We start from the raw sequence: 22,844 nt of genomic DNA, 5'->3' as shown, positions 1-22,844 counted from the left end.
CATGGCCGGTAAACAAGGCCATTCTGGTACAAGCAGGTCAGTTTTTTTAATGTAGGTGGCGGTTTACAGAATCGTTCTTTGCCTTGTGATGAGTGCAGTGTCTTGGGTGGCATGACTTTGCACAGTCTTAGTGTGGCCGGCAGCGTAGCGTAGTGTTAAGGAGCAGGGCTTGTAACTGAGAGGTTGCTGGTTCGATTCCCCACTGGGGCACTGCTGCTGTACCCTTGGGCAAGGTTTGTAACCCAGAATTGCCTCGGTAAACGTCCAGCTGTATAAATGGGCAACATGTAAATTTTATTCTGTGTTAGTCATTCTGGATATGAAGGGTGGTAAAGCTTCTAACGTTTTTACGGCATCCAGTTCATTTCTCCCGTAGCGCTATGAAAAAAGCACACATGGTTGTGTTCACCCTTTTTCTTTTATCTAAAGCAAATGGAAAATAGTTTGGTTGGCCTGACACAGGTGCGCTTTAACGCAGTTATAGCCCCCGTATGTACGGGGGGGGGGAGATTTCAGCCAGGCTTTGATGCGTGTTTCACATGCCTGAGTAGAGGTCAGAATGTGACCTGCAGTTAGGACATGGGCCTCTACTCGTGCTTCTGCTGCTGTGTGTGTGATTGGGTGGGAGCTTCACGGGTTTCTGCGGACTCCGAAGGTCACGGCCGGGTGTGAATGTTTAACTGTGTTCTTCGGTGCACAAACTTGCACACAGCAGTTATTGTGTCGGAGCACAGTCAGCATGATGCGAGTTCCTCAGGGTGACCGTAGAGGCGGGTGTAGAGGAGTCCAGTGTTTGAATGTTAAACCACCTTTCAAAGCGAAGGAGCTTTGTCCATTTTTATCCCATCATCGGATGCTTTTTACACACGACACAAAGACACCGGAGTAATTATGGTTGCCTATTCTAGGTGCACACGTGTACAACTCAGCTGATAGGCTGCTGGGCTGAGACGCCACTCGTGACCAAAGATGGGCGCTCGGCTGTCGACCGTCGGACAAAAAATAGCAGTGTCCTGTGTGCCCTCCAGCTCTCAGAGGAAGTGCTTTCACAGCGAAGGCTTCCCCTCTGTCACGCTAGGCGTTTGTGCTTTATCGTATGCAATTGCTACCTGTTTGGGTGGTGGTGTTATCTCTTACCAAAGTCTTTACCAAACAAACCTTTGAGTGGAATTTTAGTGTTGTGCTGTGTCTTTATTGATCTGTCTATAGGGGGGAGTTAAATTGGTTCATCTGTAATGGAAGATGTCTCCTTTGAAGGTCACATGATAAAAAGTGCTGATGTCATTGTTTTTTTCTTTCCTGTCTTGTGTGCACTCCCTTGTCAGCCAAGGCAGGGTAGAATGTATATGTTGTTTTCTCACTGCGAATAATGTTTCTGCTTGGACACCTCTGAAGTTTTTTTTCTCAGGGGAAGTCATCATCTATATTAGGGTTTTTTTTGTGTTTTTGCTTTCCTTGGTCATTTTTGCCTGATGCCAGTAAGCCTCTGTTTCAGGCTTCTGAACAGCACACGGCCACAGCTGCTGTTCCATTCTCCGAATTGGTCTCATCAGTAGAAGGGTGTGCGTTTAAATTCGGGTTGCAGGCATGTCTCCCGTTGAACAGCAGCAAATATTTAGCTGTGTAAACGGATGATGTTCAGAACACAGACGATGCGCTTTGGCCTAAATGAGGGTAACGTAGTGTAATAACGTTGTGCTTAGGGAGGCTCTGTAGGTTCTGTGGATGTGTACCTTGGTGACACCCGATCTCCCCGCATTGGGCGCTGCAGATTGAAATGTGAGGATCTCTGTCCAGGTGTCACCGGACTCCGCTTCCTCTCCGTCGCCAGCGGTAACGGGATCCGCACTGCCTGGGGTTGAATGGCCGGGCTCATTTTCCAAGGCTTGCCTGGGGGCTATTGTCCTTCCCTAGCAACGCCGCAGCCGGCCAGCCAAGAGCACACAACATGGATCATGTGGTAGCTTTTTTTTTTCCCTTTTTTCCTTTGCCGCAATAAAAATCACGTGGAAGTGAAGTCCCAGAGGTTAACTTTTACTGGCAGCGTTTTTTAAAACTGCACGAACACAGTCTCTGAACTTCGTTTTTCCCAGTCTTTAGGGGCTGTGCTGTGGTGTTGCTGCATGTAGAGTCCGATCAATATTTAATATTGGGTCTGAAAACTTACAACAGCATACAGAACAGCTCTGTAGAAAAGCTGTCTAAAGCTTTTGCGTGTCTGCGTGTGTGTGCATGTGTGTGTGTGCGTGTGTGTGTCCTTACCAATGTCACATCTGTTGAATGCAGCTTGTGGAAAACACCTTCCTGTGAATAAATGTGTATTGGAAGGAGTTCTCCTGTTGTTCCACTGCGAGTAGCGTGGCTGTGCTCCCTCATTGCACTGATCACCTGCCACTCACACTCGAGCATCTAAGAGCGCCCGGCCCGGCCTCTCCCATGGGGTGCAGCGGAAGGGGGGGGGGGATGGCGGCTCCGGGGAACAGTGGATGGGAGTGACATCACCCGATTAATGACGCCCCGGGGGCCGGGCAGGCTAATGCGACGGGAGAAGAAGAGCTCCTCATGGCCAGACGCTAGGCATTATCAGCCGAGGTCAGAGAGACCGGATCGGGGCGGCCGCGGCGGCGCGGATGCGCCGGCTCCTCTCCCTCACCTCTGCCGCTGATTAGCACGCCTGGCTCGCCGGGAGATGCCTGAGCTCTTTTCAGCGCAGCGACGGTGACTAATATCGCGCGGCCGGCAGCGATTCGCTGACTGAGAGAGGGAGAGAGAAAGGGAGAGAGAGAGGGGGGTGAGGGAAGGCTCAGCAGGAGGAGGGGGGGAGAGAGAGAGAGAGAGAGACAGAGACGGAGATAGAGGGAGGAAAAAAAGGAAAAGGGAGCATAGCAGCTTGGCACGCATGCACAAACGGGAGGGGGGAGGTCTGATCCGCCGCGCTCTGCTCTAATGCAGGGCTGCTCAGCGTAGCATCAGTCTGTGAAGGGCAGGAGGAGCTGGGCTCGCCTCAGTACCATGCTGCTGCTGCCGCTGCCGCCGCCGCGCCACATCGGGGCGTGTCCCGTCGACAGGCTGCGCAGGCCCCCCGTCCTCCCCCACCGCCGCCGTTGAACCTGCCCGTCTCCGGCATGCCCAGCGCGGGAGCGTGAACCTCGGACCCGGGCTTCTGTACGGAACGGCAGCGTACATGGTGAGCGGCGGGGGGGTGGACAGGCAAGCGCGGTCGCGCTCTCTCTCTCTCTCTCTCTCTCTCTCTCTCTCTCTCTCTCTCTCTCTCTCTCTCTCTCTCTCTCTCTCTCTCTCTCTCCCTCCCTCTCTCTCTCTCTCTCGCACTCGCTCTCTCTCTCTCTCTCTCCCTCTCTCTCTCGCGCTCGCTCTCTCTCTCTCTCTCTCTCTCTCTCTCTCTGTCTCCCCCTTTCTCTGTTATATTCTCTCTCTTTTTTGCTGTGTATCTGTGGTCCTTTTTCACTGGCTTTTCCTCTCTGTCAGCTGCGTGCTCTCTCTCTCTCTCTCTCTCTCTCTCTCTCTCTCTCTCTCTCTGTGTCCCGGGAGGGAGGGAGGGAGGGAGGACAGGACGGGAGGGGGGGGTGAGGAGTGTGCTTGATCAGACTGCTCCGCGTGTCTCCGCTCCTGGATGAGGGGGCGGGCTGCCGGTCTGGAGCAGGGCTCTCGCAGAGGGGCTCGAAAAGATGCGGGTGTCCCTGAAGGTGTCTGTGGCACGAGCGCGGGTCTCACTGCTCCCTTCACAGCATGCTGTGTTATTGAAGAAAACGGCTACATATTCCCACAGCCGACAGTGTGCCATTTACAGCCATTTCCCATCTGGCACCCTGAAAGCATTTTATTTCTCAGAATCCTTACTTTGGCTTCTTTGTGATTTTTTATTTATTTATTTATTTTTACTATTTTTGGCAGTATAATCTTCTACTGCACGAGAGAACCGTAAAATATTAAGCTACCTGCAGCATGTGTAGAAGCAAGTTGTGGGGGAAAAAAACGGTTGTTTTATTCTTTTTTTTTATGATTTACGATGCAGATATTTAAATATCCACTTGCAGTAGTATATTGCTCCAGCTCATGTCCCTCTGAGACGAGCATTGGGGGGCCGCATGTATGAGTAAGCCCATCCGATAGCTCAGGCCTCACCTGCAGCTGGTTTTCTCTGTGTGGGGCAGGATGACACACTGCGCTGTGTCCCACCTCACCGAATGAAGATCCCAGCGCAGGACGCTCCTTCCACAGGGAGCGAGGAGTGAATATCCGGGCCGTAAATAAAGCAGAGATTCCAGTCTGAGTGTAATGAAGTCACGGGGCGTAATTGTGTGTGCGTGGTGCTCGTATGTGGTGAGCAGCAGTAAGCTGATTTTGCTGGGTGGTGCACAGGGAGAGGCTGTAAGCAGTGGGCCTGTGCTTGGCCTTGGGCTCTGAATGTTTACAGTGCAGGAGAGACCCTGCTTGGCATAGCTGCGCAGGCAGGGCCAGCTCCGTCAGTGACAGTGGCATGGAGTTAATGAAACGTTGCAAGCGCCCATCACGTGGGAATACGGCACCCACGGAGACGGGTAACCTAGGGATACGGATGTAGTAACAGCCGAAGCACGTGAATTCACAAAGTGTTTTGTGAATCCTGGTGAAATGTTAATAATTCACAAAGTGTTTTGTGAATCCTGGTGAAATGTTAATAAGTGTAAACCAGGTATAATTCAACTGATATCTTGTTGGAGGTTAAGTGGTGAAATAAAATGTAGGGCATTTATTATACATGTGATGACTTGGGTTTATGAAATCAGTAATATTCAAGGTAATCAAGGTAATATTTGTTGTTGTTGTTTTTACTGGGGATTAAAAGGCCATCGTTAAAGACTGTGATTCCCATGCACTGCCTCATATCTTCAGGGGCCAGGGCTAGAGTATAAATCATTAACTGTAAGATTTAAAAAACCAGCATGGTGGCACCATCTTGTCCACAGTCTGAGTCCACTCTTCTGCCTTCCAGCAGTTTCGCCTGTAGGCTTCTTCCTCTGGTGATGATGATCATGATGACTGTGATCATGATGATTATGAGCGTTGTTCCTTTAATTAGCAAACACCCTTGTCCAGCCTGCGTTATCAGCATGGCACATTAGCATGCTGCATAGGCACTGAAACAGTTCATTTCCAGCGCTGTGCTCACGGGTGCGTGCTGGCGCTTGGACAGGACGCCTGTGGTTCTTGGTGGTGCTTTGTTAAAAGGTGATACCTGTGGGTCTAGGAGGGCTGGATCGTCTCATTCCTGATTGAAACCTCAGCAACCCTGCCCCTGCCTCATTAAATTTTCACTTTCGTGTGTGTTTGTTTTTACTACACATATTAGGGTATGGGCTTATAATCAGGAGATTTGAGGTTTGAGGTTTGGCAGGGCTCTAGCATTGTACCCTGAGCAAAGTAGCTGAATTTTTCAGTTAGTATTCAGCTGTAATATGTATAAATGTATAAGTATAAATGGTTAATGTGTGTAAATATATAAGCTATGGAAGCTGAGTTGAATAAGACAATAAATGACAAAAATTCTAACACAGTTGATCGCTCAGAGGTAGCAAAAGGTGATAGATCTTTTTTGTCAGTTGTGGCCAGATGGTCTTCAGCTCTCTGGCCCAGACTGGCTGGATGCTGGGATTGCGTTACATGTTTTCCATCCCAGTTGTGAAAGTGTGGTGGAGGGGTATAAGGGAGGATTCCCGTAATAGTAAGTTGTTTCTGCTGGTAGACTTTACTAAAATGTAGTTTCGGATTGACATGGCCGTTTTTTTTACCCAGCTCAGCAGATTCAACTTCCTCTCATCCAGTAACTCGCTGATGACATCAGGTGATTGGCAGATGTGTGAGAGCACTCCTCTGCCCTCTTCCTGGCCGTAAAGCCCTGGGATAATGTGTCATGTGTGCTATATTGCTGCACTGCGTCATTGTGCTCAGAGAGCCGCTGTAGGGTCCATTCCCAGGTAGTCCACCATCACCGCGCCCTTGAATGGGGTACGTATCCTGACTGGTTGTGTTAGGGAATAATGTGTATTATGTGTAATATGATGTGTAGTATGTAGGGAATAATACTGTAAGATGCCTAAGTCTCACAGAATAAAAGGCGTCTACCAGAGAAGCAGGTGGCACAGTGCAACATCATAAAAGGACAATTCGAAAGGGCAGGCTGCAGCTTTCGGCAATGGCGGGAGGGAGCCTCTTAGCAGTGACTCATACTGTAGTCAGACCTCTCTCTTCCTTGCCTGGCCCCGATCCCTCAGCCGGCCTCTTTGGGCCGTTTGGCCGCGGAGCTTCAGCTTGATCAGGTTTGTCACTGGCTTTCCTCGCGTGCACTCCCCCCCCTACTTTCAGTTCCAGCCAAAACGCTCCTCAGAAAAAAACGGGCCATGTGTAGAAATCTCGCTTCCCGCTTTCCTGCACAAACGACAGCTTTGTCATCAAAACGGCAAGGAGAGAAAAGATTAGAGCCAGGAGCCACGGTATGCTCTGTATGGATATTCATGGATTTCGCTAAGATGACGTTGTCGTTGCAGGGATCAGCCAGTGGGGATTTGGAAAGGGGGCAGTGGAATAGCTTGTGGGGAATAGCTGTAGCATTTCTATCTGTGCTGTAGGTGCAGCTGTTGTCAGTTTGCTGTCAGCGGTCTCTGCAAACGATCCTGGATTTCCTGTCACTAATCACGACAAGCGGGAAGACACAGAGAGGGGACAGGCCCTTCCGTCAGGTCTTCCCAAACCCGCTAAATCAATTTGCGCCCCTCTGGGAAGCGCAGTGAAGTCTTAATCTGATTTAACCACAATTTCTTCTTGAATTATTTACCATGTAAAAAGACACTGGAGGCCCTTTTTTTGGATGCTTTCAAACCCCCCCCCCCCCCCCCAACGCTCTGCTCGTTTCCTCCTGCTTTAGGGGGCAGGTCTGTGCTTGATGATGAGGAATCGAGGGAGCGCGCTCTGCTCGCCCAACGGAGGGACCTAATGGCTTCTTTTAATGAACAGGCCAGCGGCTGTTCGCCTTGCTGTGCGCACACACCCACCCAGCCGGATTCTCACAGATCATGCTTGCTTGCTGCTAATGTGGACCAAGCCAGCTGCAAAATGGTCCATCAGTCCCAGGCTGTCAAACGTGTGCTGCAAATGCTACCGTGTGCACACACGCCCGGATTTTTACTTCAATACAACAGGGAACCCTGTAGAGCGTGCAGTAGCAGTTTGGACATCAAAAAAAAACACATTTAGAGCCTGGGAAGATTGACCCCCCCCGCCCTCAAAATGAATTAGTCAAACATGATGTTTTTGAAACCTCCAACATCAGAAGATAAAGAAGAGGCTGCTCTTGTGGCTCTTGCCGATGATGGTCCCGTGCTCCAGCCTCACAGACTTTTTCTTACAGTTGAGTGGAAGAGAGCTGTTGCTTTGAGAAACAGGACTGTCTGATGTTTTACTGTGTGCACTGTGGCTTAAATCACTGTTAAAAGCGGATGAGTTGAAAGGGAGGACTGTTATGAAGGACTCCTCTCCACCTCACGTCTGCCCCCCCCCCCCCCCCCCCCCCCACTTCCCCACCCCCCCCCACTTCCCCACCCCACCCCACATGTAAACTGTAACCTCACATCACATGACACACCATAAGGGTGCCGACCTTTATTCCACTTCTGGATTTCCTTTCAGTTTCTGTGTGGCAAATCTGGTCTGATAATTCATTTAGCTCGCTGTACACTCCTGATCATGCTGAACCAAACATTTGTTCCAATAAGGACGTGGGTGGAGTTAAAGCAGGGATCCAGAGGGGCAAAGCACGCAGTCACCACCCTCTCAGAAATGTTTGTCTCACCCTCCCTTCACAAGTGTGTGTGGATTGCTCATTCACAGAGGGACAGGAGGAAAAAAAGGAAAAAAATATCCATCTTCTTTTCCTTCCATTCTCACGTGTGTGCCAAGTTGCCGCAGCATGTGGTGCTTAATTAGCCCAGCAGAAATGGGATGCGTTACATTACATGACGTTGCTTTGTGCTACATTACATTTATGTTATATTACGTTATGTTACGTTATGTTTTTCATGAACGTCTGTCAGTTTCATACAGGCTGGGAACATCAGAGAATCTGTCCTTAGATTTAGAGTTTGGTTTGATTTCAGAGCTGATTTTTATGTTAAATGTCTTAAACATCCCTCTATCCTATGCAAAGAGGTGGGCGGGGGGTTGAACTGAAGGAGGTTGACGCTGGCTTGCTGTGTTTCTGGTTAAAGTTGGCGAAAAAGGTGGTTTCTGTCAGAAGTGCAGGGGGCCCTGACGGCCGGTTGTCTGCAGGGCCGCCTTGTGAGAGGCATGAGGAGCTTATTAAACGACTGTAAATGCAATCGGCACCGCAGTGTGGCTTCCAGCACAGTCCTCCAACATCTGTGGGAGCTCCCGGTCAGGGAGGTCAGGGCAGAGGGCTCGGAGGAACTGACATCGGTTACCCTCTCTTTCCCAGAATGAGTAGTCTGCAATGTTGCTTTGATGCGTCATGGGTAGGTCTGAGTAGGCCAGAGGTGCAGATTCAGTCCAGGCCCTGGATAACTCAAGCTGAATACATCGCTTATTAGCCTTATTAGCTTAGCTTGCACCCACATCTGCAGAGATAAGCACACATTATTTTACATATTTTACATCTGTGTTGCTAGATGTTTCAGGTTAAGCTTTTTGCTCAAGGGCATAAGGGTTTTGTCCCACCTGAAAGCGACACCCAATTACAAAGTCAAGCCCCTGATCCTCTGTGCCACACAGCTGCCTACACGGGATGTGGAGACCGGCTTAAAAGCACACGGAAAGTGGAGAAAGAACAGACACATCCTGAGCTTCTCTTGTCATTGAATGGTATTAATGGGCACCCTGACATGAAGCCTTGAAATGACTAAGTGTGCTCTTTTGTACGGAGAGCGGTTTCGCTTCTCTTTGATTCCACAGAACTGTGTTTGGAAAAACAATCATGTTCTTCTTTTTTCTTGTTTTTGCTTTCAGGAATATGAAACAAGAAGTGGAAGGTCTGGCAACCCCCCATCTCCTAAACAGAGTGTGAGGAAGAACCTGGACTTCGAACCCTTGTCCACCACAGCACTTATTTTGGAGGACCGTCCAGCGTGAGTGACGTTTTTAGATGGTGCCATTTGACCCGTGTGCTTGTCACTGCACAGGCCCCTTTCCAGATTCTTGAGAGAGAGAGTGAGTGTGTGAAACAGAATGAGTGTATGTAGGATTTATAAGTTTTTTGAGTATCTTTATAATTGCTTGTGTGTCTTTTTTATATGCTCATACATTTATCCTTTTGTGTTATATTTGAAAGTTCTATATGTTCCACCTCTGGACTCATTTAAGGCGTTTGTCTAAACTAGGTCTCTCCCAAAGTCCTGTCACAGCAAAACAAAATTCTCTGCTCATCAGAGTTTGAATGCTGGTACTGTACTTTTTTCCTCCTTTTTTAATGCTTCAGTCACAACAGGTGAGATCCAGTCATGACAAAATATCTCTCTGTGGTTCTGTCGCGTTTGGTAGCCGTTCGTTGTCCTAGAGGCTTTTGGCACGTAGATGTTTGACACATGGCCTATCGACACGTGCTTGGGCGCGGTCTGGTATGCGGGTCCAAGCTTTCATCACTCGTGTCCGTGGAGCAGGAAACCTGTTTGACATGCTGCCCTGCCCGGTGCACAGAGTAGTGTCATACCTCACACCTTTCAAAACCATTCACAAGCATCTATGCGCAACAGTGCCATGGTGTTGCAGGTTAAATGATTTTTTTTTTTTTTTTTTACTTTTATGTAGAGTTTGTGTATAGGCATGTGCCATTGAAAAGCTGGGCAAGGCAAATTCTTCTTGGAATCAGTGAGTCCCCTGTGAATAGGTTGATTCATTGCCTGCTGGTGTGTCACTCTTTGTAGCCCAGGAGGGGTATTGCCATTGTGCTGTTGATCAGGTTGTCATATAAACAGAGAGCATGCGACATTGAAGCTCTACATCACTCTTGACAAGGGTCACGTTTTACTACTCAATGCTGTTTAGTGGAACTCGTTCTAAATACCACCTGTTGCAAAAATCTTGAAGCCAAAGGGTAGTTTTACAGTTTGCGTGTGGTTGAATATGACCAGCACTCTCTTAGCCTCATAAATAGAGACAGTGGTCTGGGTCCAGACTGCTAAGTATCAGCTGGACAGCTGCGGGACATTTACAGCTCGCAGTGGGGGGGCGGGGGTGAGGGGTGGCGGCTGGCGGCAGTTGAGTCACTGTCGCCATGCCAACCAGCCGGCACCCGGGGGGCACAGATTTCAGACATGTAGGTCGTGACCTCTCCTCACTCTCTGCCATCGCGCCAGGCGCCACCCCGCTCACTCTCCTCTGAGTACGGAAAAAGCTGCAAGTCTGTAATACAACTTTAATTCCGCAGTCCATGGTTTACTGTAGGGTGCTGTGGGCCCCCCCCCCACCCCGGTTCCCACGGGGCCCCGTTCACTGCCTGCAGCTGCGGCTCTCGCTAATATAAGCACCTGTATGTCTTCATTCAGATCACTCTAATGGAAACTCCTGTGCATCCTCATATAAAGACATGCTCATGCTAATGCAGATACTTATATATCCTTGTGAGGAGACCAGCGTGCGCTAATGCTAACGCTAATTCCTGTATATCCTCATGTGGAGGCCAGCTCACAGTAATGGAGATACCTGTGCATCCTTACAGAAGAAACTAATTTAGCCCTCCCTAGTCGGGTGTGGATAGTTGTCCTTTGTTGTCTCGCTGTTTCCCTGCCTCTGTGCATTGAAAGAGCACTCTGCAGCAGTCGCTTAACGCACCTGCATCCATGTGTACTGCACGGCGCAGGAGGGGGGAGATGTGCGCTACTCCCCTGCCCTGCATGAGAGAGAGTGTGTCCTTCCATTCAGAAACTTGCTTGCCTGGTGTTATTATACTGCAGTGCGGCTCCCCACAGCACGATATCGTCATGCCTACAGTACCAGAAACGTCCTCTGCTGCTGAGAACCGTGTTCAGCTGTGTGTTTGTGAATGTGTGCATGTGTGCGTTGGAGTGTGCGGTTGTGTGTGTGTGTGTGTGTGTGTGTGTGTGTGTGTGTGCGTGTGTGTGTTTGAGACAGGTCTCGGGGTGTTTAAATCCTTATTGGTCTTTGATGAAACTCTGTGAGTGACGCTTGTGGTCACTGTGATCCCAGTACAGGAGAGCCCAAGGTCACAGTGTCCTCTCTCTCTCTTTCTCTCTCTCTCTCTTGCTCTCCCTGGCTCTTGCTCTCCTCCCCTCCCTCCAAATTGTCTTCAGCCCAAAGTGCTTTATTGGCATGGCATATAGTGTGTTGCCAGTGTCTGCTGGCAGAGCTTAGAAGCTTGCTTTGAAGCACAAGGTAAAATGTAGCATGTCTCTCTGTCTCTCTCCTTCAGTTATGGCAGGAGTGCAGTCACCATCAATAATGCAGTGTGCGAAGCAGGAGAGGGGTGGGACACACACACACACACACGCGCACTTTCAGCCTGACGTTTCCACTCTGACACACTTACACTTAACAGTCACACATACGCACATACACAACGCAGGCAGTACCCACCCTCACATGCTGTCAGCCTGACGTCTCTCTCTCTCTCTCTCTCTCTCTCTCTCTCTCTCTCTCTCTCTCCCTCCCTCCCATTGCTGTTATTACCAGATACTTCCTTTACTCTATCTTTCCTTGTTCTGTATGTGGTTTAGTGCCTGGCAGCTCATGTTCTGGGCTGATGCGAGCTTTATTGCCTTTGATAGAGGCAGCCAGTGAACAACTGGAGTTCATTGTTTGTTGAGGAGAAATGATGAAATTATGTCCTGTTTGGCTGAGCGAAAAGTTAAAAGCCGGTCTGCTGCTGCGGAATGTAGAGGCACACACCGTGTCACTGTGACCTTCAGCTGCACATGCTAATCTTCAGCTCCTCTTTTTCATTCACATGCTATCTCAGCATTCACCACAGGCAAGGGTCAGCTTAATGTGTCCTTTTAAAACCGTGTCATTGCATGGACTCACTGACCTTACACTGTGTGTGTGTGTGTGTGTGTGTGTGTGTGTGTGTGTGTGTGTGTGTGTGTGTGTGTGTGTGTGTGTGTGTGTGTGTACAGAAATCTTCCAGCCAAGCCAGCAGAAGAGGCCCAGAAACACAGGCAGCAGTATGAGGAGATGGTGGCCCAAGCCAAGAAACGAGGTTAGCAGTCTTCAACATACACATTCTGTGCATTTGCAAAGAGTGAGTTCTGTGTCCTTTCAGTGTTCAATGTTTCCATTATCTTAATCAGGTGTGTCCAGACTTTTGATACTTTTGATACGAGAAATGGTACTGCATTTCCACATGTACTCCATTTGTTTTTATCTTACGTCATGCATTACACTTGAAAAAAATAATAATAACATGCATGGACATCAGAACAAAATGAGCTAGCCTACAGTTTCCAATGCTTTGGTTCACAAAGCAGCCAGAGGCAGAAGTTTGTGTAAGGGTATGCTGCTGTGGCCCAGATGCAACAAGGTTGTCACACGTTCTGTCTATTAAAAAAAAAAACAGATGACCCTTCAGTAGGCATTAGTTCCTCTATGCCACATGCAGACATGCATCAGTGAATTACATTCAAGAGGAGAGTGGCCTTTTCTGTGGTTGCTGTTGTTGTGCAGACAGACTGCAGTACCAGTGGGGAGTAGTGCGGAGTGCATAATCTTTCCTGTAACTTACATTACAGTCATTTAGCAGACGCTTTTATCCGGAGCGACTTGCATAGGTTATGATTTCACATGTTATCCATTTATAGAGCTGGATATTTGCTGTGGCAATCATGGGTTAAGAAACTTGCCCAAGGGTACAGTAGCAGTGTCCCAGCAGGGAATTGAACCAGCAAACCTTTTGGTTACAAGCCCTGCTCCTTACCACTGTGCTACACTTCCACCCCTCTTTTAACCTATAACCCAATATTCATGCAGGGAGGAGAGAGTGGAGGTCTCAGCATCGCAGAAGCCAGAGTATAATGGTGGCTGGTGTGTGCATTTGTACCGTACATATTGAAGCAATTAACGCTGAGGAATTATTCCTGTCATGTCAGAGTGCGTCACAGTACCCTGTGTAACGGCTGAATGTGACCGGCCGTCTGTGTCTAAGTGGCTGACGAGCACAGCAGAGCCGCACAGCCCTTCTGCCAGTGTGGTGGTGTAAGCCTGGCTTCCTGTTGCTGCTGTGCCCTGCAGAGTTGAAGGAGGCTCAGAAGAGGAAGAAGCAGCTGGAGGACCGGTGCAAGCTGGAGGAGAGCATCGGGAACGCAGCGCTCACCTGGAACCAGGAAATCCTCCCCAACTGGGAGACCATGTAAGTCCCCGCCCCCCCCCTCCCCGGGGCTTGGGCTGCTTTGGGTTTCTGCATGTGACTCTGCCGTATCGGGCTGCGACTGGAATGTGTGTGTGTGCCAGCACCACAGACATGTAATCACTAGATTGCCAAACACTACATTGTTTTATTTGACATATGGTGAAGTGCTGTGTTCCCTGTTGGCACAATATATATTATATTACATTATTGGCATTTGGCAGACGCTCTTATCCAGAGTGACTGACATAGGTTACAAATTTTACGTTAACCATTTATACAGCTGGATACTTACCGAGGCAATTCTAGGTTAAGTACCTTGCCCAAGGGTAGAGCTCCGAACCCACCCCCTCCTGTGCCTGTTGGCCTTTCACAGAGGCACTGTGAGCTGAGCAACTGTCAGTTCTGCTCACTTCAATCCAAACCGTGCTCCACTGCCATGATGATAAGCACCGACGTTCAAAAGGAAGGAAGAAAAAGATCCGAACAATAAGCCAACGATTCCTTTCCTTGAGGTGCAATCTCTCGATGAAAATCTCCAGTTTTCAGTTTCGGTCTCTTTTACTGGTGTGATGAGGACACGTGCTGACAAAACCAGAACAGTAGTAATGCAATTGCACAAGACTGCAATGCCACTGCCACTGATAAGGCGTTGCCAGGTGAATGTTTGGACTAAAAAAAGCAATGAAGTAGCCTTTTTAAAAGGAGACAAGGTAATACCAACCAGAGTGAGCGGTATGAGACAGTGCTGTGCTGTGTTGTGTGTGTCTCCCTGCAGGTGTACCTCTCGCCGGGTACGGGATCTCTGGTGGCAGGGCATACCCCCCAGCGTCAGGGGTAAGGTGTGGAGCCTGGCAGTCGGTAATGAGCTCAACATCACTCACGGTAGGCCCCACGGGCATCTTTCTGACCCACCCTGCCTCGTGTGCTTTTTTTTTTAAGTTGTCTTATTTACTCATGTTAGATAAATTGGTTTAGCTATGATGAGCTTCAGCGAAGACCTTAATTAAGACGTGGCGGGGGCTCAGTGCACAATAAGCAAGAATAATCTCAATTAATCATTGCAGGAGAGGGAGGTGGGGTGTTAGAAAAACCCGCAGAGAGCAGGCCAGCCTGTCTCTGGGTCTAAAAATAAGCACAGAAACAGGTATATCTGCACTTGCGAAAGCAACACCCAGTGAAGTGCTGGTAACATTGTCACAAGATGAATTAAATTCTCAGCCGGAGTCCTGCGTAGTGAGCGTCTAAATAATGTACGCCCAGGATAACCTTTCAGCTCTGGTGCTCTGAAACTCCTCACCACCCTCTCAGCCGCAGCCTTAATGGTGACAGAAGTCCCTCAGATATGTCGCCCCCTGCTGGTCATGTCCATGACTTACAGCAAAGCAAAATAGGAATTGGAATAGGCCCCTTATCGGCCTACTCTACACAGGCGCACACTTTCAATAATTCCTCGCGATAAACGTGGCCATTTGTATGGTGGTCTGAGTGCGAGGATCATTCAGGGAAAGGGGGAACTTTGATGGCTGTGTGCTAATGTGATTATGGGCCGTTACAATGATAAGTTGGAGTGGAGTTATTTTTTGCTGTAATTAAATTAAAAGGAGAGGGGGGAGAGAGAGAGGGTGCTGAAGGGAGAGGAGATAGCCAGAGGTGCAGAGAGTGGGAGGGAGAGGCATCAGTGCTGAGTTTACGTGCATAAAGGCTTTTCTGCTATTAGAAGACAAGGCCACCGTGGCTGAGCCTGGTAGATGCGTGTTTTGAGACTTCCACATTATTTTTTTTTAATTGTGTAGCCTAATTTTGCATTTTAACGTGGAGTTTTAATTAATCTTCTTAAAGAGCATGGTAAGTGAAGGGTAATTGAAGTCTACAATGCTTTATACTTTATTTATCACTAGAGGGCAATAAGGGGCTACAGGGAAGGCATACAGATTATTGGAGTTGCTGTCAGAAAGTAAGGATGTCCTCATCTATGAGCAGCACTCTCCTCTCTCGTGTCCCGGCTGATCTCTCCTTTATTTGGTGAGGTTTGTTGAAGTGAAATTCCCCCCTGGCAACAGTGTCTCACCAGCGTTCATGTCTTTTCCACATCCTCATGTTTGCCACTGCCAGTCAGTCCATTTTGAGTCCAACGGCAGTTAATGGAATCTGGAGGGAATGTCGATTAGCCCTGATGGAATTACGGCATTATCTCTTATTAGCTGTGCTAACGAGGCGGTCTGATTTTTTTATTTTCTATTTTTTTTCTTTTCACAGAGCTCTACAACATCTGCCTGGCCCGGGCTAGAGAGAAGTGGAAGGCCATGCCAGCGCTAGCATCGGAGGGAGACAGTGAAGGTAGTCCCCCCCGCCCCCCCCCCCAGCTCCTCTGGCTGCATGCTACACAACACTGAGAAAACCTTTATCCTTAAGCCGCCCTTCGTTTCAAACTGGGATCTGAATACTCCAGGCATCTCAGGATTGAATATTCAAATAAATGAGATCCTCTTTTTAATTTTTTTTGGTACCTGAAGCACTGAAGCTTTGATTCTGTGAAAGCAGTGACTCACTGCAGTTATCCGCATTCATTCACGCTTTCAGGCAGGGAAGTGTTGGTTAAGCATCTTCTTTTATGCAGGATTCTTGGGCTCTCCTTCATGAATACAGATGAGATAGAATACTCCTGGATTTCTGGTCTTTTCCTTGAATAATAGCTCTTATCCCTTTTTTAAGCAGTAGTCCTGTGATATATTTGTACAATAGTTAATACATCTGTGATGTTCTATTTTTATTTATTTATTTATTTAATTTTGTTTAGATGCTGGATTGTCTCTCGCAGACAGAGAAGCAAGCCTAGAGCTGATAAAATTGGACATTTCCAGAACATTTCCCAACCTCTGTATCTTCCAACAGGTGAGTGAGATTGAATTTCCTGCCACTCTTCTCTTTGTATGCTCTGACCTGTTCAGGTGTCACACAGAGGTGTTTGTTCACATGAATTTAATATCTGAATATTTTTTGGTTTCCAAAAACAGAATTCTGCTTTTCCACATTATCTGAATCTGAATTTTCAATCAGGGGAAAGTAATAATCAATTCATGACCGGTGTAATTAATCCTCATGTTCTCTTATATAAAAATTAATGAGAAGGAATAAAACTTCAAAACAAAAAAAAACATTTTATTATTGATCCAAATAGTCAATTGGTGAGCTCAGGGTCAAGTATTTGAACAACAGAACATTCTGCCTCATGCTTAATGCACGGCCCTTCTGATGACCTCATCATGTTTAGCTCCAGATTTGAGCTGTTCTTGTGTAAACCAGTGTGCGTTAACCAACCATGTGGCTTAGCTGGTAGGGCTGTTGTTACCATAAGGTTCAAATCCTGTGTGCTAAGGTGCAGTTGCATGCTTGTGTGAGGTACGAAGCCAGAGTTGCTGTGGTGCAAATGTCAGCCTGTTCATAAATGGCAGTGTGTGGATGCTGTGAACCTGTGCTTGTTTTTAGGGGGGGCCTTACCATGACACGCTGCACAGCATCCTGGGAGCGTACACCTGCTACAGGCCGGATGTGGGATATGTGAGTGCGCGCTCTGTACCTCTTTATTAAAAGAAATGCGCATCACCGCTGTGCCTCCTCTCCACAGAAGGGCTTTCGGTTGCACCGGTGTGACCTGTTTGTCCCTTGGCTTCTAACACCTCTCAGCGTGGGTTCTTTACAAACATTTCCTCGTAAACCTTCCCTCCTGTGTCCAGCAGGCCTCTGTAGTCTCCTTTTAATGACTAATCTCTGTGCCCTGACTCCCCGGTGCATTCTGGGTAGCTTGGTTCCCTCAGGGAGAAGTAAGTGGCAGGTTGCGCGGGAGCTTGCTGTGTAGGGGAGCAGTGGCTTTTCTGCCAGCGCAGAACAGTGGCGCACAACCCCAGCTGTCAGAGAGCACTTCCGTAAGGTGGTGGCCGTGCTGCAGGCCTGCTCTGAGGGATTAATTGATTTTTTTTTTTTTTTTTTGTTTTTACTTGCTCGTTCTCTTTCCTCTGGTTTCTGTGTGTGAGAGTATTTCCAGTGCGAGCGGTCACTGGAGTGCAGGTGCTCTCTGATCTGTGGGTTAGCAGGCCTGGGTTTGGCGTGCGCTTCGCGAATTTTTCACATGCGCTCGTTCTTACATCCGTTGCTGTCCAGCTGCCCGCAGAAAGAAAAATCCTCCATCTGTGGTGTGCACCACTTCCTGTTTGCTTATCGTGCACTCTCTCGCAGTTAGCACCCGTGGTGCTCGCTCGCTGGAGCTGGTTGTGCAAACCGTCTTTACCTTGTGTTGGCAGCGCATCCCAGTAAACGGTGTTTCTCACTGAAGAGTTTGTCTTGGTGCTGCTCTGTCACTGAGCTCAGACCTGGTGAAAGCAGAAGCAAAGACGAGCTCATTTTGCCGCTGCCATGAAAGATTCCTTTCACTGTGTAATAAGGTCAGACTCGAGTAAGGACACACAGTGTCTGCCTGGCCTACTAGTCATAAAGAATTACACAATGGTATGACTCATGTGCCTTCTGCTGTTAGAGTCAGGTGTCATTTGGGCACAGCTAACTGTAACACCTGTATGGCTGTGTATTTGTATTGGCATGTGAAAGGTATGTCCTTTACAGGGTTAGGTTAAGGCCAAATAGACATTACTGTAATATAGCCCTGTATTTGTTCCTCTGCTGGTTCAGGGCATGTCCGTCACAGAGTTGGAGTGAGCTGTAATGTGTGTGTGTCTGTCTGCAGGTTCAGGGCATGTCCTTCATTGCTGCAGTGCTGATTCTGAACCTGGACACTGCCGATGCCTTCATCGCTTTTGCCAACCTGCTGAATAAACCCTGTCAGATGGCATTCTACAGAGTGGACCATAGCCTTGTGAGTACCTTAGCCAGCCATACGTTACACACCATACCATACAACGTGCTGAACTTGTACCCAGTCTGCCCATACCAAATACTGCATCCGGCCTTTCTTTACCCTACACTACATACCCTACACAATACAACACTCTGATTACTGTACTCAGTTATTGCCCTACATATGGTATATCTAGGCCCATTCTATGCTACACACTACATATTAAACACACCCATACCCTATATTTTGCATATAGGGTATATATATATAGGATATAGGGTTATCCATCCTATAACCCTGTGTCCTACCCTGTCTCCTCACACTAGCTGACTGGCTGTAGATGACTGTTGATCAGGGAAAGAATAATAACTACTGCTTGGTTTTTGGCAGTGGCGTGAGATGCAGCCCTCCAGAGTTTCTCACCTCTGTGCTGATGATTGACGGGGTGGCTGAGCAGTCTTACCGAGGTGCCCGCCAGGCTGGCTCCTCTGATGTTCCCGTGGGAAGGTTCTTGCATTGACACTCACTCTGTTTTCCCCCTTCTCCGCTCTTTCCAGATGTTGACTTACTTTGCGGCGTTTGAAGTGTTCTTTGAAGAAAACCTACCAAAGCTGTTTGCACATTTTAAGAGCAACAACCTAACTCCAGATATTTATTTAATCGACTGGTAAGTCACCTATGTGTCTCCTTTGGGTGCACTGGCAGCGCACGGCCTTCAGGGTGTTCCTCAGAGGTCATTCTGACACACTGACAGACTTTTTTGACACATTGACAGAATTGTATTCAAAGAGGGTCGAGCTGCAGTGTTGTGTTTAGTTTTTTTTTTTTTTTCACGGTTTGACCATTCGGTAAATGCGCTGCGGTAAATCTGCTGTTTCTGCTCTTTGAAAGTGTGACTCTGCAAGAGTCAGCAGTGCGGTCTTTCCGCACTGAAAACCTCTCTAGCCACATGAGCAGAGCAGACCATTTTCAGCCTAGTTTTGCTTTAAGGGAGAGATGTGGTGAGATGTGAACATCAGATAAGAGGAGATAAAAATGTGACGGTATTTTTCAACCCCTGCAACAGCGATGGTCACGATGTCAAGGCCAACAAACCAAATAACAAGCTTTATAATGCTGTTTGAGAAACTCATCCAAACCCTATTCCTCACATTTGTTTTGACTTACCTCTCAACTTTTTTCCAGCTTCAGTTATAGTAGTTGCTGTTTATGTTGTATGTAGCAGTGTGATACTGGCTAATAAATATGACATATTTTTTTGAATAGCAATCGACACAGCTGATTGTACAGTTGGTGCCTGTGAGCTAAGCATACAGCTCTTTACAGTTCCTCACCCCCTTCCCCCTCTCTGTCTCTCTAAATGCCTAATTAATATAGAATGCAGCAATTGTTTTTAGGTAATGATATTAAAAAAACAATTCAAATGAAGCAAGCCATAGCAAAATAAAATACACTGCTTCTTGGTATGGGAATGAAATAAGAACAACAGCAGCAAGACTGAAATGGTCTGTGTTTTCTGTGTGTCTGTGTGCGTGCATGTGTGTGTGTCTGTGTGCGCGCTTGTGTTTGTGTCTGTGTGCGTGCATGTGTGTGTGTCTGTGTGCGTGCATGTGTGTGTGTCTGTGTGCGCGCTTGTGTGTGTGTCTGTGTGCGTGCATGTGTGTGCGTGCATGTGTGTGTGTGTGTACAGGATCTTCACCCTGTACAGTAAGTCCCTGCCGCTGGACCTGGCATGCCGCGTGTGGGACGTCTTCTGCCGGGACGGGGACGAGTTCCTGTTCCGCACCGCGCTGGGCATCCTCAAGCTCTACGAGGACATCCTGACCAAGATGGACTTCATCCACAACGCGCAGTTCCTCACCAAGCTGCCCGAGGACATCGCCGCCGAGGAGCTCTTCTCCGCCATCGCCACCATCCAAATGCACAGCAAGAACAAGAAGTGGGCTCAGGTGAGCGGGGCCGCCTTAAGCCCGGGGTGGCGGTGTAGCATAGTGGTAAGGAACAAGGCTGGGGCACGGCTGCTGTACCCTTGGGCAAGGTACTTAACCGACAATTGCCTCAGTAAATACCCAGCTGTATAAACGGATAACATTGTCAAAATTGTTACTGATGCAAGTCACTAAATGCCGATAATTTCATGTAATAATGTACTGGAGTAGGTGCTTGGTTGGGCCTTATGGCCACTTGTTGGTACCAGAATTAGGAGAAATCAAACTGAGACAGGAGCAGGCCACACCCAGCTTATGCATTTCCTTCATAGGCCTATTGATGATATCAGTTACCAGATGTTGCAACGGTTGCCTGGCCCTTCGTCCACAAATCTGTGAACCTCTACACCTGCTTTGTGAAAGGTGCTGTATTAACTTATTGTCATATTTTCTTTTCTTTTATTGTCTTTTTTTCAGGTACTTCAAACATTGCAGAAAGAGCAGGAACGAGGCAGTCCTGTGCTGAAACGCTGACTCGCGGAAGGACACGTACACGTACACACATACACATACGTATATGTACAGCTCAGTAATCATGATGATCATAGAAAGAAGATACATTTGGAAAAGCCATTAGAATGAGCTACGTCTCGCTGGGTGGGTGGTGAGGAGGCCCTCAGACAGCCGAGGCCGGCCCTGACCGGTGGGGCCCAACCCGTTAGAGCGGACGCTGGACCAGACCCTAAAGCAGAACTCCCAGAGGGAGGAGCAGACCCTGCGGATCGAAGCCTTAAGCACCGTCACACCCCCAAAAACAGCTCCAAGTTCCCAACAGGAAAAAAAACACACAAGCGCCAACAAACCAACAAGGATGTCAACGAATGTAAGCATCTTCCATGTCTTATCAGGGTTTCTACTGGACCGATGGCACAGACAGTGGTGTCACTTCCCAAAATGAGCTCTCTCCTTCCTTTGGGCATTTGCGAAGTTGTCTTTTTTTTTTTCTGTTCTCGGTCTGCTGTGGTTGTGATGGGAGGTTTTGGCTTGGACTGGAGGTTTTTTTTGTTGTTTTTCTTGTTGTTGCTGTTGTTTTTTTTTTTTGTTAACGTCACCCCAAGGGGCCGGGGTTATTTCCAGCTGTGATCTCGCCTGGGGTGGGGCCCGGAGCTTCATTCTCAAAGTCAGCGTTGCTCCAGGAAAAACGGCGGCACTCAGACACAGCGTCCCTTCCCTGGGGACTCTTCTTAGCGCCGTTTGAAGCCTTTATTAGTGACGGCGACTTGTTCTCATTGACACAGGGTTTGGAGCAGCTCGCGGCTGTTCTGCTGAGCCCAAAGTGGTGTGAAAGGAGCGGCACGGTCGTTTCTGTCTTGTGTTTTTTGTGTTGTGTGTCACAGTGGTTCTTTCACAGCCCGCTCGCTGATTTGTTCGTTTTCTGTTTTGTTTGGTCTGATTTTATTTTATTATTACTATTTTTTTTTGCACATTTCATTTTACAAACCGGTGTTTTTATGTTGAATTATGTAGTTATTGTCCGATATCCTGACAAGCTTCATTCAGTATAGATTCTGAATTGCAGCTTTTCTTCTGTAGTTGAGACTTTCCACATTCATGTTTTTTTTTGTCCTTTTGACCTCCTTGCTTGTGTTTCCTTTTGGATCTGCACTAACACAGAATTATGTCGTCCAGACTAGATTTTTCTACTTGTTTCTCTGAAAGTGTACGTTATAGCTCTGTACGATCTTATTTGTGTGTGTGTTCCATTCCATCAGTGTAGATGTGTAGAGCTTGTGTAAATTTAATTGAATATGTATGTTGCGTAGTAAGTCTTAGATACTGAATATGAAACACTTTGATCGTGAGGCTGCTTCACCAAATGTGTTTTGCTACTGATTCCATGTGCAATAGAAGAACTGGGGGGCAGTGTGGAGGATGAGGAAGCAGGATGAGGTTGCCTTGTTTTTTTTTTTTTTTTTTTTTGCTTTAATATTGCCCAAAGTTCGGACACACGATTGTGGCTTAGTCATTCAGTAAGTGCTTTTATTTATTCGAATGCTGTTTTGTGTTAGCGAGCGGTGCAGCTCAGACGCAGTGCTTCACTACTGACAAAATCAGCCTTAGGAGCAGCTGCTTTTCCTCTCCCCAAAACCCAAGCGCTGCATCCACTGAATCGTTACCCCCCTGCCAACTGCTTCATTCCTCCCAAGGTTCTCTGTGTCCTGGCTCTGTGTCACGGTGAAAGTCTGATGAGCCCCTCTGACTGTAGTCTGTACCCGCTGAGGTGAAGGGGCAGAGAATGTTCCTCCAAAAGTGATCTGGTATGAAGTAGAACGGGATTATCCCTGCCTAGAACGCCTCTGTCTCCCAGAGAGGGCTCTGAAGTACGCTTATCCAAAGTCAACGTGGACGATTGTTTAATTGGTTCTCAAAGATAGCCCTGAATGTGTTTTGAGCTCACAGACTGCTGTGTGGTGTCTGTTGTTGCCTCTGTGGTCTCCCCAACTTTACACACGTAAAGATGAAGAAAAAAAGTGTTTGGAATGAAAAAATGATATAGATATTTATATATTTAATATTTCAGCTGGTGCGCAGCTACTGTATACTGAAGAAGCCTGTTGTGAGCACAGTCGGGTGTAGAGTCCCCGCCCATCCCAATGAGTCATTCTGCTTTCTCTCTTCCCCTCCGCAGAGTGCAATGCTG

The 22,844-nt window shown here is 47.8% G+C and overlaps 1 protein-coding gene across 3 annotated transcripts in view; it reads left to right on the top strand.

The window, feature by feature from the left end:
* The window catches only part of tbc1d14 (TBC1 domain family, member 14), a 42,337-nt gene extending 20,756 nt beyond the window's left edge, over positions 1-21,581 (top strand). For 2 of the 3 annotated variants that reach the window (XM_036551939.1, XM_036551940.1), the window contains 11 exons: positions 9,016-9,134; positions 12,138-12,220; positions 13,249-13,366; positions 14,142-14,248; positions 15,623-15,703; positions 16,164-16,258; positions 16,853-16,924; positions 18,105-18,233; positions 18,773-18,882; positions 19,906-20,164; positions 20,621-21,581. In XM_036551939.1, coding sequence (XP_036407832.1) covers positions 9,016-9,134; positions 12,138-12,220; positions 13,249-13,366; positions 14,142-14,248; positions 15,623-15,703; positions 16,164-16,258; positions 16,853-16,924; positions 18,105-18,233; positions 18,773-18,882; positions 19,906-20,164; positions 20,621-20,677 — 1,230 coding nt within the window. In that variant the 3' untranslated portion in view covers positions 20,678-21,581. Of the gene's footprint in view, positions 1-2,863; positions 3,188-9,015; positions 9,135-12,137; positions 12,221-13,248; positions 13,367-14,141; positions 14,249-15,622; positions 15,704-16,163; positions 16,259-16,852; positions 16,925-18,104; positions 18,234-18,772; positions 18,883-19,905; positions 20,165-20,620 lie in introns of those variants that run through there. The other variant, XM_036551941.1, reaches the window with a different exon arrangement.
* The last annotated feature ends 1,263 nt before the right edge of the window (positions 21,582-22,844 follow it).

Source organism: Megalops cyprinoides, chromosome 18 (genome assembly GCF_013368585.1).
Source record: "Megalops cyprinoides isolate fMegCyp1 chromosome 18, fMegCyp1.pri, whole genome shotgun sequence".
NCBI lineage: Eukaryota > Metazoa > Chordata > Actinopteri > Elopiformes > Megalopidae > Megalops > Megalops cyprinoides.
The sequence above is the reverse complement of the archived record's forward strand: the minus strand, read 5'-3'. Positions and strand labels throughout refer to the sequence as shown.